Here is a 17,609-nt window from a genome sequence, read left to right as displayed (position 1 = left end):
GATGTTGCCACGTGACAAGAGTGCTACAAGTTGTATGAGAACTGTCCTCTTCAGAGTGGAATTGGTTAAATATGGGATAATATTTGAAATTCAGGATCTAGATGCAGAGTCCCACCACACATAGCCTCACATGGGTCACTTTGTTAAAGATTTTTTTTTTTTTAATTTTGAAAGGAAAATGTTCAATTAGAGCTTAAAAGAAGGTGTCTTAGTGCTGAAAGCAACGGATACTGAATTTAAACTCAGAGCAATATAAAAAACAAGATTAATTAAGATATGGACAATCCAGATCAGAGTTTGTTTTTAATGAGTAAGTCCCGGGAAACAAAATGTTGTGACATGAAGAACAGCACATTAGAATCTTTGTTTAAAAAAAAAATCCTCCAAAACTAAACTGGGTGTGTTTTAAGAGTTTTTTTTCCAACTTGACACACTAGTGCTACCTTTTGTCAAAGGTGCTTTTAACATTGTATTGTAAGGGAGTGGCATTTTAATAGGATTATAAAGTTAGGTGAGTGGGCAGCAACTATGAAATGAGCTGAAACTTCACACATTTGTACTCTGTGTTATTCTAAAATCATGTTTCTTGCTGCTGTTTGGAAGCTTGGGATTTTTGAGAGAGAGGGAAAGACAAGGCTGCAATAATGGCCAGGAGGTTGGATGAAACAGGAATAAAAAAAAGTTTCCATGACCAGAACAGTATGATTTTGAGGAATGTAGTGGGACACAGGCATCTAGGAGTTTAGGATTTATCACAGAATGTAGGAATAGTTACTAAATAAATAAATAAATAAATTTAGCACTGCTCTTCTAGGCAGTACTGTGATATCCATCTTCTGCAGATCCTGCAAACGCTTCAACTGGTATTTAATTTATGTATGTGAATTATCCCATTGAAGTTAATATATACACCAGCTGACCCACTCCACACTCAGTTCCTTCTTGCTGGCTACTCTGACAGTGGGGAAAGGTCAGTGGGTTTTTGAATGGACTTGAGCCACACATCTTGAAGAACACCAGTTACGGAGACAAGTAACTGTCTTTTCTTCTTCGAGCGATTGCTCATGTGCATTCCAATGTAGGTGAATTCAAGCTGATGCTAGGAGGTGGGGTCGGAGTCCCGGAATTAATGCAGTATGGCCCTGCCCACTGCAGTGTCCTCCCTAGTGTGCTGTGTAATTGTGTAATGGGCTGCAAACGTGTGTACAGAGGACCAAGTGGTTGCCCTACAGATCTTTTGAATTGGGACAGGGGCCAGGAATGCCACTGAGGACACCTGCACCCTTGTACAATGAGCCCTAATAGGAGGCGGGGGCCACCCCCATCAGCTTGTAGCATTTCTTAATGCAAGCCACAATCCAGGAGGAGATCCATCAGGCCCATGATCCCTGAGAGGTCCGCACCAACCTCCGAGGATGGAGGAAACAATTGAGTTGCCAGCACTGAAGCAAACACCTCTCCCAGGAGAGACGCCAGGGCTGCCAAGGTTACCAGCACTGCTGGAGCCTGTGTATACGGCACCAAGGCTGGAGGTATCACCAATGAAGCTGATAAAGCCAGCACTGGTTCCGTCAAGGTCAGCACCACGGCAAGGGAAGGCACTGAGACTGGTCCGTCTCCTGGAGACAGCTGGTCCATCAGCGCCTTTTGTGGCAGTGCTCCCAGCACAGCAGAAGTTGCCACGCGTGGTACTAGGGGAGCCCCCGATGCCGCCAGCAGTGATAGGGCTCCAGAGAGGCATCTAAGAAATTGACCTTGAACGTCCACGGAGTCGAAAAAGGCCATTGTGGAGGCGCTTGCCAATTCTGCTGCCCTGGTCCATGCACAGAGTGTCATCTCCGACCCCAATCCTGACACCTGATGCCTCTCACCAGGAAGGCACCTGACTCACAGGTGCCTGCCTCGGCAGGTGCCTGCACTAGCATTGCAGGTGTCTAGACAGCTTGCCCCGTGATGGAGGCTAGGTCCACATGTGCAGTGGCTGCATTGAAATCCTTGGTGGTGAGAAAGGTGCCGTAATCCTCTGGAGCCTCTGCACTGCCTGGAATGCCTCAGGCGTCAAGGGCACCTTCAGCAAGCGAGGGCTGGATCTTCGAGTCGGCATCAAGGCTCAGCCTTCTGAAGCATGCCCCCGCCACAGCTCAACAGTCGGTGTTCCAGGCTCATCTCTCCTTCTCAGCACCACAGGGGACCGGCTCTGTCATGCTTCTTCTGCTTATGCGATACTGGGGACCGTGATCTGTGTCGTCTGTAGGGGTGCAGTGCTGGCCCATCACCCCAGCGCTGGGTTTCTTTGTCCTTGACGGTGCCAACATCGCATGCTCCACACTGAGGATGCTGTACTAGGTCCTGCCGACGGCGATCCCTCCATTTGAAATGCAGCTTCCGTTAAGAGGACTTCCAGGCACTGTGCCCTGTCTTTTAAAGTCTCCCATTTAAAAGTTCTACAAATGGAGCTGCGATCCCTCTGATGGCTGTCATGCAAGCACCTTAAATGGGCTGAGCAGCGGTCGCTCTTCTGCATGCACTTGCCACAATCTCCACAGGCCTTGAAGCCTGGACGTCCCATCGCTGGGGCTGTGAGGTGGGGGAAACCAGCCTGCCAACTCAGGCCGGACAACTGTCTACACGATGAACTATTAACACGCTATCTAGTGAACTATAAACACTGTTCACTATCTACAAATAAGTGTGCTACCGGCAAAGAAAAGGCAGCTCACACGAGCAACAGGGAGTTCCAACAACCATCACCATGGCGAGAAGGAACTGAGTGGGGAGTGGGTCGGGCAGTGTATATATTTGTTCCCATAGTGGAACTGCTCCAGGGGGCACCGCACCGACCCACAGATGAAGCCAGTCAAAAAGACTGGGAAAAAGACTTCTGGTAACTGGGTATGTATGTGCACACACACCTACATTGGCATGGACATGAGCAACACCTCTCAAAGAACAGACCTTATTTCAAAATAACTTTGCATTTACATGACTCAATTGCTATTTTGAAAGAATTTTGAAATAGCAAACAGGTTATTTCAAAAGAACTAATCTTCATTGTACAGGGAATAGAGCCTATTTCAAAACAGGTGTTTCAAAACAGGAGATGTGTAGACAGGGAATAGAGCCTATTTAGAAATAAGCCATAGTGTGTCCAGTGGCTGTATTTCAAAATAGTCTCTATGATGTCTGGACACTCTATTGCGAAATAGTACTCAGCTATTTTGAAGTGCATTTTGTGCGCAGCAGCATTATTTTGAAATAAGCTATTACAGAAAATCTCTGGACATACCCTAAGCGACACCAAGACAACAACAGTGTCAAACTCAGTGAGACATACAGACAAAAAGGCAAGTCTTGTTTATTTGTTTTAGGATGTTTTAATGCTGGTTAATAGGACAGGGTATATATGTAAAACATGCCAGTTCTTTTGGCCCATAGTGGGTCTGCAGGGTAAATAGGGCCTTTAGGTAGTAAATTAACTTTCATTTAAAATTTATTCAGCATCTTAGTGCCCGCTGCAGCATCAGTGGGTGTGAACATGGAGTCCCTTTTCCAAGCACTGAAAATCAGAGGCAACAGGTATAGGGATTTTGGGGAGGCACCAGCCACATGCCCCTGCCCTGCCCCACCCAACCCCAGCCCCTCTTGCTCCTGCCCCTGCCCATACGCTACTCCTTTCCTGCCCCAACCCTGTTCTCTCCAAGCCCATCCTTGTCTGTCTCTTTCTGCAGAAGCTAGGAAGCTGCTTTCAGGATATGCTGCTCCAGGGATAGGACGGGGATTGCCTCCAAACTCCTCGGAAGTGGCACTCACAGTGAGTGCGGGTGGAAGGGGGGTGTGATGCTGGGGGGCCATGCTCCCCCTGACACTTCACCCATGCTGATAATATTGTAACTCATGGAAGTTATGTTCCATCCTTCTTTCACTCTCTTTCCTGCATCCCTATCTCTTGTATTTTCTGTTTTTGGTTTCCACCCACCAGTCTTTATTTCCACCCTCCTTTACATTTCTTATGCGAAATGACCAGCATTGAGATAGTTAATGCTAACATCTAAAGTCTCCATCTTTGTTATGTTTTATAGTTATTATCCCACTGAGATGAATGAATCGTGTGTAGGAGAGTTGATACCTCTCTCAGGAAGCGTTTCATTTGCAGGCTCAAGGAGATTTCACAGTATCAATTCACACTTCACATTTAAAAAGTTTTCTTTGCAATGATGAGAAATTAAATTAAATTAAAATTAAATTTTGATGTAATCGTACTGTGGGACTTTTGGACTGTAGCAAGCAGACTACATAAATACATCCGACTAAATGCACGCATGAGCCAGGTTTTTCAGACAGCTGCCCCAAAGAATGAAAGGTCAGTGAAATGTACAGTAGAGGTCTGTACACTTGGGGAATGAGTAAGATTTGTGATAAACACTAACAAATGAGAGGTAATGCAAGTATTCGTGTCTTGTCTATAGTTACCGGACGAGCAACGCGTTGTGGTCCATCTTCCAGAGTTTGATTTTGCACATCTGGTGAAGACACAGCAAAAATCAACCTCTCTGTGCTCATCCATCAACTCCTGTACTCTGCTATCGCATTGATTAAGGGAGGTCGACACAAGACGAAAGAGGCTTGCTAGGGAAGTAAGTCGATTCTCATACATCAGTTCTAGTTATGCCCCACAGATAGCAGCACAAGATTGAGGAACCATGTTTGCAGCAAAAACGTAGCAAGTAATAGGGATTGATTTGGCTATGATGACCAGGCTGAGCATGAAAAGAGGAGGTGCCTGTGATACCTGTGCAATAGAATTCTAGGGTGCTACCTGAGATGTGACTTCTAAAGGGAACAAGGATTGCTAGTACCAGAAAATATACACCCATAGTGCTACTATGCCAACAATAATGTGAAACAACTACATGCAGAGCTTTTGGGTACCAGACAAAATTAAAAGTGGCATTGATTTTATTTACATTTTAAAGAGGCCTTTTTAGACTTAAGTTATCCTGCTAATTACTATACTTAGCTTTTTGTAATCTAGCAGCCAAACTTATTAACGTTCCCCTTACTGTTGCTGTTATCCTGAAATACTTAAGTATTAAACAGTGCTCTTGAATCAAGCAATTTATTCTTCGGTTCATTTAGTAGCCCGAAAATTCCAACAATTTTCAAACCTGGCTGCCTAAAATTAGGCTCTCATTGGAATACAGAGAGTTCAGTGTAATCTTATTTCCATTTACGTAAAAGAACCTGTGTGGAGTAAAAAGAATTTTATCTTTTAGTTTTCTCTAAAACAAAGGGGAGGTGTCTAGCTATTAGCTGCTTCCCTTCATTCAGAGGGCCATGCAGAATATGTTTAGTTTAACCAGCTCCCCCACATTTCTTGTAACATCAGGGTACATCTCTGTTAGGGACAAATTGTCAAGGGCAGATCTCTTCAATTCATGCACTTCTTATTCTCACTTACTCTATTAAATCTTTTCCATTTGACATAATCCTAATTGCTTTACTTACAGTATTAGTGTATTTCAATTATTAATCCTAACACCAATACAATAAGCCCATATTATCCTAAGTTCTACGCTTTAGTTTTTATTCGCATAGAAAATCCAGAAATATGTATTAAATTTGTTTCAAAATCAGTACCCATTATGGTATTTACATCACAAAACAGAATGATCTTCACAATCAGAACTTTAAAGGTTTAAAAATAACAAGGACTTTTCCCTTCTACTAAAATTTAAAGTTGTGGTCTGAGTCCATTCTTCGCAATTCTTCTGTACCTTGGCACTGTAGTACTTTGGTCCTTATTTGTTAGAACTACAAGAAGCAACACCAAAGGATTGGCAGGTGGTGCAGCTGATGGTTAGAATGTATCTTTGTTGCTAGAGTTTTGTATCCATTTCAATAGTTTTCACTCTACATATAAGATTGCATCCAGAAGGCCAGAATGAAATTCTAGCAGTAAAGGATCATGGCCTTTCAAAACCTTTTTCATTTAGCGCCGCAGAAGACTTACAGATAGGCCCAGACTGGCAAACTATGGCCCACTGGCTGCATCCTGCCCTTCAGACTTTTTACTCCAGCCTTCAAACTCCAGCTGGACAGCATGACCAGGAGCCTGCACCGCACTGCATGTGCCATGGCTCCTGGAAGGAGAGACAGCCAAGGAGCTCTGCATGCTGTCCCTGCCCTAAGCACTGGTGCTGCAGCTCCCATTGGTCGCAGATGCCTGCAGAAAGGCCAGTGCTCTGGGCTTTGTTGCTGCACCTTCCTGAAGGAGCCAGAGCGTGGACATGCTGCTGTGTCTGGGAGCTACTGGAGGTAATCACTGTCTAGAGCCTGCACCCAAGACCCTCCTAGATCCCAAGCCCTTTCCCCAGCCCTCCTCCCCCAAATCCTTTGATTCCCAGCTCAGAGCAACCTCTTGCACCCCAAAACCTTCAGCCCCACACCAAAGCCTGCACCCCCACCCAGAGCCTGCACTCCCCATGAACATTCATTGCCCACCATACAACTTGCACATTGAGATGGAGCTTTCAGGCCAAAAAGTTTGTCCACTCCTGGTGAAGGCAGAGATCTTTATACACTTATATGGGGCGGGTGTGAGGGAGGGAGGGGGGAAAAAAAAAGCCCTTTAGTCAGTTCTCCATATTTTCTCATGATGGCTTTTTACAGGGATAGCAGTACAAACTCACTAGGAAATCTGTGGCCATCTTCTCTCTGCCAGTCAAACTCAATGGGATTATCAGAAAAGATGCTAACTCCCATAGAAACAAAAAAAGCCGTAAAGTAGCACTTTAAAAACTAACAAAATAATTTATTGGGTGATGAGCTTTCATGGGACAGACCCACTTCTTCAGACCATAGCCAGACCAGAACAGACTCAATATTTAAGGCACAGAGAACCAAAAATAGTAATCAAGGTTGACAAATTAGAAAAAAAAAAATTATCAAGATGAACAAATCAGAGAGTAGAGGGGCGGGGGGAGGGCCAAGGATTAGATTAAGCCAACTATATAAAACAGCCCCTATAATGACCCAGAAAATAACTCCCATTGCTTTTTCTTCTTCTTCTTCTTTTTTTTAAATCCAATTTTCCTACGACGTCGCCTATCAGTGTCAATGGCTTCCATCCCCGTGATAGACTTGGAAGGTAGAGTTTCCAACTTACGAATTCCCAAATAATGGCTACACAAAAGCTTTTATAGTCCTCATAGCTTTTCAATTCTGCCAAGCAATTTATCATTCACATGTTGCTTCCCCAACCAGGTTTGCTTTAGGTGTCTGGATAGTTATCTTGTTTTCTCCACTTAGAGGTGAGATGTTCTTATTTTACAAGAATAGTTTTCTTTGGAAAGCAACTTCTCAAATTTTGAATTTATTTTAGGAGTAGGCAAAAGAAGGTTTATTTTTTGTAGAGAAAGAACGCGATTTCTCTTAGAGATCATCTGAGGCAATCCTAGCCTGCGGATGTCATACTCTACAATGTGCTTTCATATAATAAAAATGATAACAACCCTTGATTATAAAGCTCTCTACTCGGGAAGGAAACAAATCTTCCCTGTCAGGATTTACCAGTATTTCAAAGTTGCATAAAATAGTAAACTTTGACGCTGATCCGACACAGGGCTCTGCTAGCATAATCCTCTGCCTCTGTGCCAAGTTTCAGTGAAGAGGATGGGCTCTCACATGCTCCAGCTAACTAATCCACAGGTCAGATAGTTATTGAATGCTTTACAACTCAGATGAATGACAAAATATTAGTTTACAGTAAGATTTATAACATGGAAGGCTTTCTTGCACTTCACTGCTACAATCACAGAATACTACACCCGGAAGGAACTTTCAGAGGTCTGCAAGTCCAACCCCCTGCACTCATGGCAGGACCAATTACCATCTAGCCCATCTCTGAAACGTTTTTGTCCAACCTGCTCTGAAAAGTCTCCAACCCTGCACCCCCATCCCCTGCTCAACTTCCCTCAGCAATTTATTCCAGTGCTTAACCTACCCGGACAGTTAGGAAGTTCTTCCCTTATGTCCAACCTAAACCTCCCTTGCTGTAATTTAAGCCCTTCGCTGCTTCTTCTATCATTGGAAATTAAGGAGAAAGTTTTTTCCCCCCTCCCTCATCCTTGTAAGAAACTTCTAGGTACAGTAATCCTCCACCTAAATCAAATTTCACGTAAATTGGGTTGGGTTGGGGAGATTTCCAGAATTTTCCTGGTCGGAGGGGGTGGGTAGCTGGAGCCTCTGCAGAACTCTGCTGCTCCGCCGCCATTCCAGATGCCCACTTCCCCTGGCTGAGAGATGCGGTGCGGCCACCAGCTCCAGCCACCCCAGCTGAGGGAACTGTGGGGGGTAGGGGCACAGCCACACGGCCCCCAGCTTCTCCCAGCTGGGGGGGGGGCACAGCTGCTTGTGGCACAGTTCCAGCTGGGGGAGCCAGGGGCTTTAATGCAAGTTAAATGCAAATTGAAGTCACACTTCGAGGGTTTACTGTACTATAAACTTGTTACGTCCCCTCCTCAGTCTTCTCTTTTCTAGACTAAAAAACCCAATTCCTTAAATCTTCTGTCATAGGTCATGCCTTCTAGACATTTACTCATTTTCTTGTTCTTCTCTGGATGTTCTCCAATTTGTCCACATCATTCCAGCAATGTGGTGCCAAGAACTGGACACAGTACTCCAGTTCAGGCCTCTTCAGCACAAAGTAGAGCAGAAAAATTACCTCTCGTGTTTTGCTTAACACTCTTGCTAATACACCATGAAATAATCTTTGCATTTTTTGCAAAAGGGTCACATTTCGACTCATATTTGGCTTGTGGTCCACTCTGACCCCTAGAACTTTTCCTGCCATACTCCTTCCTAGCTAGTCACTTCTCATTTTCTTTATGTGAAACTGGTTGTCCCTTCCTAAGTAGCATTCTTTGCATTTGTCCTTATCGAATTTCATCCAATTTACCTCAGACCATTTCTCCAGTTTGTCCAGACCATTTTGAATTATAATCCTGTTCCACAAAGCACCACCAATTCCTCTAAGTTTGGTATCATTTGCCAACTTTATAAGCATATTTTGTATGCCATTATCTAAATCATTGATATTGAACAGAACTGGTCCAAAAACTCATCCCTGCAGAACATCACTTCTTACGCCCATCCAGCATGACTGTGAAACTCTCTGAAAACAGTTATCCAACCAGTTATGCACCTATCTTGTTAGTAACCCCATCTAGGCTGTATTTCCATTGTTTACTTATAAGGTGGTCATGTAAGACTATCAAATGCTTTACTAAAGTCTAGGTCTTTTTACCACTTTTATTTTGATTTATAAATATGAAGGACTAAATTTAGAACTTCAGAATAAGCATTCTTGTTCCTCCATTTATTTTGAGAAATACAAAACATGAAAGTTAGTTTACAGTTCTGGCACAAAAGCTTTTGAAGCAAACTCGAGAAGGAATAGGTTGTAAGACAGCCAAATACAAGATTACCATTTAAAAGTGCCTAGACTGCTTCACAGCAAACTAACATGTAACTACATATTTCCTTCCTTCTTGGTAAATATTGAACCTACTTAAATTGCACATAAACCAGAATTTAGTTAAAAATTATAATGTAAGTCTAACATTAATGCAGTAACTAGAAAATAGATGAAATGGAAGAGAAACATTTTGTCTCAACTACCAAAACTTAAATAGAGTATTTAAAATCATTCAAGAAAAGGCATAACATTTGAGAGTCTGGCTATAGCATCAATTACATATTGTCAATTTGACAAAATGGTAGTAAAGGATGGTTTGTTCTAAATTCTTCAGAGATTTGTGGCACTACTGAAAAAATAAATGCAAGTATCTTGATTAAATTTAGCAGACAACTTATAGGCTATCAGTATATGAAAGTCTGTCAGTTAACTAAATGCACTAGCTTGCACCAACAAAACTAAAATGTTTGAAGATCAAATTATTTACCTATCTGGTTCACACTACTAAAATAAATATGGGTCTGCAAGCCTCACGTAACTATGGTATGGCCTATGTTGTAGTAATCCTTTAGTGCAGATGCAGACAAAAGAGATGGATAGGTTTCTTTCATTGCTGTAGGAACTCCACCTCCCCAAGCGATGACAGTTAGATCTACAGATTTAGATGTAGCTACACTTAGGGGCTAGGTTGTCACAACTACAAACATCCAGGGGTGTGGGTTTTTTACATTTGTCAACCTAGGTTTCAAGGGTAGATCAGGCCATAGCCAAATGGAACTACTTACAATATGCAAAGTTAAGCACATACACATCTCTCTGCAGGATTTGGGCACAGTTAACATTCATTCAGTAGTCTTATTGAAGAACAAACTTTAAACGTTAAGAGCAAGTGGCAACCTTAATTTGGAGTCTTCAAATAGCATGTTCAAGTGGCTAGTGGCTGGCTAACCAATTTACAATGCTTTAAACTGGGCCCACTATTCCATTTGGGCAACTCAGTAAGTCCAACGGCTCTAGTTATTTTTGAATCTTTGCCTATTGATACATGTCAGAAACAATGTTACTGTTAGTATTTTGACAAATACTAACTCGCTGACTTAGCAGCTGGTTTAAACATTTTTATTTAATCTTATTCTTGATTTGTGTTAAAGGCTGGTATAATATACATACTAGTAAGCTATATCAGGTCCTGAGAGCATATGCTGTGATGACTTTTGATAAACATAGCAAACAATGACTGTGGATGTTACACAATCCATAATAAAACAGCACAGAGCAACTAATGTATACGCAAAATAACTTCTTCTGCTGTGAAACCCAGCTATTTAGAACTCTAAGGACACCTACTATGCTCAAACCTATTCATTCTTATAATCTGAGGCATGCAAACTTTCGCATATTTAAAGAAGCACTCTCGTAGGTTGGCCCCCTAATTTAGGCTTTGTAAAGAGTATTATAAAGCCCAACAAACATTCAATCTCTCAATGAGGAAACTGTTTAAATTTAGGCTGTCAGGGGTTTGGAGAGCAAATGCTGCAGAACGATGCTAGTGCACAAAAGCCAGTAAGTAAAACTGACTAATTGCCCAAAGAATTGGTAATGAGATATATTTTTGAAGTTTATCCAGTTAATAATGTAAGTTAAGAAAAATATTTTTCTTTTAGTTCCCATTAAACCATTCCACAGATGAGGGACATAAAGGACTAAGAGACAGGATCAACTTCACTCAATATTTGACTAAAATCTATTCCTGTGGAGAAAAGGGGAATGACAAATATTGCCAGCTAAAGTTTAAATATGGACCGAGAACAGAAAAATCTGACATCTAAAAATGTAGCTGTACTAACAAATATGGAAGATGTAGCTTCTGCAAAAAAAGAGAAACTCACAGGCACTTCCTTTAGTAGTCGAACTGAACAATGCATCACCACTCTTTCTTTAGGCCATCATTGTTATGAACTAAGCATTTTCAGTATTAGAAACTTAAACCTGTTAGAATATATTGGGTTCAGTGTAGTTTGGCATACATGTGATTTATAGGTGCATCCAATAAAAACCAAGAGAGTACAGTGTATTTTTAAACCAGACCTTGTCATCCCAACAAGTATATTTACAGCCAGGGATAAATTAACCTGGAATGCCATTTTGACCCTCATGGAAGCTACATTCCTGCTATTGGAAGAGCCTAGCATTTTAAATTAACATTTTAATTACAACTGATTCTATCAACTATTTGTTTGGCTCATTGTTTGCAGTTTTTAAAAAAAGTGTGTGCATCATGGCAACATTAAGCTACCTCTCTCTCCTCTACTCAACTGACAGATAAAAGGAGATAAATTAGAAGATTATACATCAACTTAAAATTAAACAGTGTCTTTCAGTAATTTTAGGTACTTGCTGTTCCAATGATTTGATTTGTTTAGAAATTATTTCAAAGGGCTAGAAAAACATTTCCCAGCATTTCTCAGTATAGAATGGGTTCTTCATCTCCCTTTAGAAGGGTATGCAGCTACAAAAGCATACCTCAACTACTCCCACACTGAGTAGCTTTGGACCATATAAGCTCTGTTCTCTCACCTAAGGACCTCACAGCCATCATCTTAGGTCACGATGAATGACATGGATAAGTCTGTTTACCGATTTACTGACAATGGGAAAAGTAATCAGAACATTCGAAGTTAAAATGCAGGTATGGAAATCTATTAGGAACCTAAACTCCCTCTTCAAGGAGAATTCAAACTTATGTTCAGTGTGTGATGGTATTTACCCTTACCTCTAGATATACCATCGAAGAAAAAAACCTAAGTATTTGTCCAGAATTACCAGCAAATAGCCCACTTTGAGATTTTACTCATCATACTAATCTCTAGAGCCATATATATTTCTCCAACTATTGAAAAAAAAACCCTCTTCATTCATACTTTTGCATAGTTTTGGCATTTCCTGGGGTTGTACTTTTGTTTTCTCTTTCCCTTGCTTTTCAAAGAAACTCATCCGTCATGAATCAGAGCATTTAAATGAAAGTCTTCAGGTGAGAAACTGAGTTCCATTTCGCAGCAAGCTGTCCAAGAGTAACATTCTTTTCATTCAGCAAGTAAAGATTATTTAGTTTTATCTGTACTTTCAGATTTTTCCCTTTGTATCATGCAGCGACGAACTATGCTGTCAAAACTTCCTAGGTAAAACAAACCAACAATGCGAAAAATGCCCATGCAAACAACCTGCAAGCAGAGAGAAAGAACTTTCAGTTATTTCAATATGCTTTTTGTTACATTATACATTATAGTACAAAATGGTTGTTTCTACCTAACATGCACACAGAGCATCATGCAGGTAAGAACTATAATTCCAGAGTGAATAAAGTTTACATCAGAGTTGTGAAACTTATTTTCATATAAAAGCTGAGAACTGATTAACAAACTCAAAGCCTAGGCCATATGACCACTAATCTCATCTTTGTTTTCAATTCAACACAAAACCCTAGACAAATTAGTCAGCTTATCAGTGCCACCAAATCTGTATCTCTACAATACTCACTCGTCTCACGGGGTTAAGAATCAAGATTTGCGAAGTATTTGGAAATGTAAAATATGACTAAATCTTTGTGAATAATTTGGTTAAAAATTATAGCCTCTCCAGATCTTACCTGCTGAAGACCTTCAGTAATAGCAGTGACTGGTGACATTCCACTCGTCAGTATTGATAACATATAACCATCTGAGCCCATAAAGCTGTTAAAGTTTCCTTGCTGGGAAAGAAAGAAAATTAAAAAACAACAACAACAACAACAAAAGATAACCAAATGTCTCTGTTAATGGTTTTAAATTAATATTACAAAACAGATTAGTTAATTTAAGGTTCTTGCTGTCCTTCCATTCTCTTAATTCAATAGGGACAAGTACCATAAAGTAATAGAGCGATACAACAGAAATTAAGAAATGAAAAAAAAAACAAAAAACCCCCCAGTATTTAAAAATGTGTTAGTGTTATTGATCAACTACCACCAACATGCAGATTTTTGCCCACATAAAAATGATGGAACGTTGACCATTTAAGATGTTTTCCCCACTTATAAACAGGCTTCAAGGTCAGTACTAGAACCTTCTACAATCTCTGTAATGCTAGAATCCCAAGAGAACGGAACGCTGCTTTATCCAGGGGTGATGAGTGTGTGTGTGGGTGCACGAGGGATCAAATGCCCACCTTTCCACGCTCCCCGATACTCATGGTCAGCATTGCAGTGTTGCTCTAAGGCGTGCCACTCCACGAGACAGACAGGACCAACCCACCTGCCTTTTCCTGCACCGGTGCCAGAATGCTTCTGGTGAGTGCCAGAGTGCTTCTGTCCCAGGTAAGGTGCTCCACTTCACCGTGGCAGCAAGAAGTGGAGCAACATGGCCCTAGCCCCAGCCCAGTCTGATCACCCGGGTGACATGGGCTGCGGCCAGCTGGGAGATGAGCAGCAGAGTGATGCAGGCTGCTAGGTCACTCTGCTTCCCACAGCTCTTGCCACCAGTGAGTGGGGCTGGGGAGACCTGACCCCTGCTGCCATCCTGCACCAGGCCTCTCTGCAATCCCCTGGATCATGTCTTTTGGGGGAGGAGACTTTGGGGAAGTATTGCAATTGGGGGTGGGAAGGGGCAGAGCGGGGGCAGGAAGAAGTGAACCGAGCAGGGGCAGAGTAGAAGTGGGAAGTGGCAGGGCAGATGGTAAGGCCTGGGCAGGGGTTGTCCCAGGCCCTATACATACCTAGGGATGGCCCTGGTGGCAACTCAAAACACACTGTAGTATGCTTAAGCACCTGAATAAGATGTTCAAAATCAAACTGCACATGGAAGACTGAAAAATCCAGGGATTAATGACTAAAGGCGAGAGCCATTTTTTTCATAATATGCACACATGACTATGTGTGCACACCTCCCCCACTGACTGTCTAGCACAATGGGGATCTGATCCCCAAAGGTAGCCTCTATGTGCTGGTACTATATGGTGTAGAACCTCAGTGTTATGATCACCTAAGAAATGTTGTTTGTAAGTTTGAAGCGTTCTTAACTGAACAAAACGTTCTGGTAGCTCTTTCAAAAATTAAGAACTGAATATTGAGTTAGAGTTTTGAAACTTTACTAAGCAGAAGAAAAATGCTGCTTTCCCTTTTTTATCAGTTTACATTTAAACTCAGTACTGTGTTTTCTTTTCGTGTGGAGTATGTGTGGCTTTTTTGATGTCTGCCGGTGCCTGATTGTGTACTTCATTCTAAATGAGGTGTATTGTGGACTGGTCAGTTTGAAACTGGACTTCGTAAGTCTGAGTCGCTACTGTGAAATGTGAAATTAAGCATGTGGAAAGAGGTTTATATTAGCTAGAAGATGCAACATTCTCTCTATCTAGCTGCCTTTAACTGGGATGAGTTTTGTTATGTATGGCACATTATGAAAAACAGTATTTGGCTTACAAGAACAAGAATTTCCACTGAACAAATATTGAAAGTGTCCCCAAGAACACTGATGCACTGTTAACTACAGCAAATGCTTAATTTTCAGGCATACTCACTTTGAAAATACTGGGAAACTGGGAAATAAGTATAAGTTACTATTGAGACTCTGGACAACCCTTGCGCAAGTAACAGAAAGATGGCTACCTGCCATAATAGTTTGATTCCCTTTCATTTTTTTACCCGTTTGGACTTTCTGAAACAGTGCTCCATACCGCATTATCTTAACAAAAAAAGTAAATCCTATAGTAATCTGGAAATAACTAAGAGCAACTATACAGCGTGTGGATGAAGACTCAACAAACCCAAAACACACACTTCGTACAGGTTTAGATCAAGTTTTTTAAGTAAGAAAGGGATAGCCTCTCCCTTTCTGGAACTATAAATTATAGGAATGGGGAGCTGCAGTTGTCAGTTGTGCCATATGCATATATTAAGAACTGAAACAAAATTTGAGGGGATATGGCTGCAAGCAAACTTGATGATGTTTTATTTTCTTGACTTCTTTCCGGGCAATTGCTTTTGGGCATTGCTCTTAAATGTCATTTGTCTTTGTACTTTAAGAATGAAGATATTATAGTACAAGATACCTGAAAAATAAAAAGAGAGGCCAGGAAGCTTGATGCCGCCATTTCTGCAACCACTACCATTTTCTGCACTGTTATACTCATAAATCAGTTACTCACACATGCTAGAATACTGTGAATTTTTGTACAGTCACTTTATTGTTTACTAATCTTAACCAGAGAAATTAATCCTTTCTTGGATCATTAGGCAAATTTCTTTTCACCAGCCATCTGATGCATGGAAAACACCTTTAATATTTTAAACCATTTGTAATTTGTTTGAGTCTATTCTGACATGACATTACTACATTTTGCTTTGTCTGAGGAGTAGAAGCGCCAAGGGGTAAATGTTTAGGGGCATGTTGATGACAGGGAAATGAAAAAATGGTAAAGAAGAAAATTCCAGTACAAAAATAAAGTAACATTTCATGTAGGAGAAATGTTTTTATTGAACTATTCTTATTTTAAACTTAAATAAGTACTTCACGCAACAATTTCTCATCTCATGCCACGCTTCAAAGACCTTATTAAAATAATTACTTACTATGGCATCTTTAACAATAACTCTGGCAACCTGTTCTGCTTGGCAAACAGAGGAGGCTTCTGAAATTAGTTTCGTCTCTAAAGGCTTCAAAAAGAAATACAGAAATATTTTTATAAATTTCATTATATTAACAACACACAGAAGACAAACTCAGTTACCATTATTTCTAGTGGCAGATAATTTACCTGCGTTAGGTTTTCAATGAATTGGCATCAGTTTAGGTTCACCGTACCAATACTGTTAACAAGGGAGACCTCATAGGAGCCATGTCTACCTGGGAAGCCTCCGTCGACAGATGTCACTGACAGAAGAGATTTCCTGGCAGAACTTCTGTTCACAGATCAAGTCTACACACAAAAGCAGATGGAAAGAGCAATCCGCTCTGTCGACAGAGAGCAGCCAGACTGCCTGGCCCTCTCTTGACAGAATGGCTCATTGGAAGCTCTGTGAACAGGGCTGCCCACTGCATTGGAAGCCTGTCTGTCGACAACAGGGCCCCAGAGCATCTACACAACTGTCGGCAGAACACTGTTGAGACAGGCATTATACCAGAACAGGGAGAGGTATAATACTGCCAGTGGATGTGCTGGGTTTTGTTGACAAACTGTCGACAAAGCGCTTTTTGCATATAGACGTTCCGTGCGTTTTCCCAATAAAAGCCCAGCTTTGCCAGGAAAAGATGCTTATGTAGATGTGCCCAGACTGTCAGATACAATTTCTCCTTTTATAAGGTAAAGGCAGTAGGCCATCAAATAAAGAGCAACTTTATAAAAAGGCTGCCAATACGGTTGCTTTTAGCTATGTATAATATTTTACCAACACAGAAAATTAAAAATAGTAATTCCTCAAGATTATGCCTACATGGAGCTCTGCTCTTAAGCCTCAAGGGACTGGCAACAGAGGGGGGGTCAGCTGGCAGAGGTACATCCACACAGCCTCTGCAGTGCCGGCACCCCCTTCTGCTGGCACCGAAATCTTGCATGGCTATAGTAATGAGCTTTGGGTGTATGCAAATGGACAGCTGCATGCAATCCCAAGAAACTCACTTTGCGTAGCTCTGCCAGCAGCAGTGCCTCGCAGAGCTTCATGCAGACCCAGCCTCAGTATTTTATTCTTAAATGAAGTTATTGGATTTATCAAATTATGCTTAATTTATTAGATATACATCAAATTCTATTATCTGTGGCATTCACTGGAAGTTTAAACTGCTTTCCCTCAACAAGAAAATACTTGTAGATCTATTACAAAAAAATAAATCATTAGAAGTGCAGTTCTCTCAGTACAGCATCCTTCAAAAATCCACTTTTGCATCTCCTTTCATTTCTAGGGGATTTGGGGAGTTCACATGTGAAGTTCTTGTGCCTCTCAAAAGAAGCTGCTGAGATGCTACATGAATGCCCTGAAGCACATACAACTTGGAATCTATCATTTAGACCTCATCCAATCTAATAGGTCTATTACAAGAATAGAAACAAGCTAGAGTTTGGAATGCCTAGCTCTCAGGCATGTAGTCTATTTTATATCTCAAGCACA

The 17,609-nt window shown here is 41.4% G+C and overlaps 1 protein-coding gene across 1 annotated transcript in view; it reads right to left on the bottom strand.

The window, feature by feature from the left end:
* Positions 1-6,865: 6,865 nt before the first annotated feature.
* Positions 6,866-17,609, bottom strand: part of KDSR (3-ketodihydrosphingosine reductase) — a 50,757-nt gene continuing 40,013 nt past the window's right edge. Inside the window, exons 8-10 of the mRNA XM_074987776.1 lie at positions 16,077-16,160; positions 13,122-13,223; positions 6,866-12,696 (exon numbers count right to left, since the gene is read on the bottom strand). Of these exons, the coding sequence (XP_074843877.1) occupies positions 12,577-12,696; positions 13,122-13,223; positions 16,077-16,160 (306 nt within the window). The 3' untranslated portion in view covers positions 6,866-12,576. The remainder of the gene's footprint in view (positions 12,697-13,121; positions 13,224-16,076; positions 16,161-17,609) is intronic.

The sequence above is a fragment of the Carettochelys insculpta genome, chromosome 2 (assembly GCF_033958435.1).
Source record: "Carettochelys insculpta isolate YL-2023 chromosome 2, ASM3395843v1, whole genome shotgun sequence".
Lineage (NCBI taxonomy): Eukaryota > Metazoa > Chordata > Testudines > Carettochelyidae > Carettochelys > Carettochelys insculpta.
This window is presented reverse-complemented; position numbering and strand designations above follow the sequence as displayed.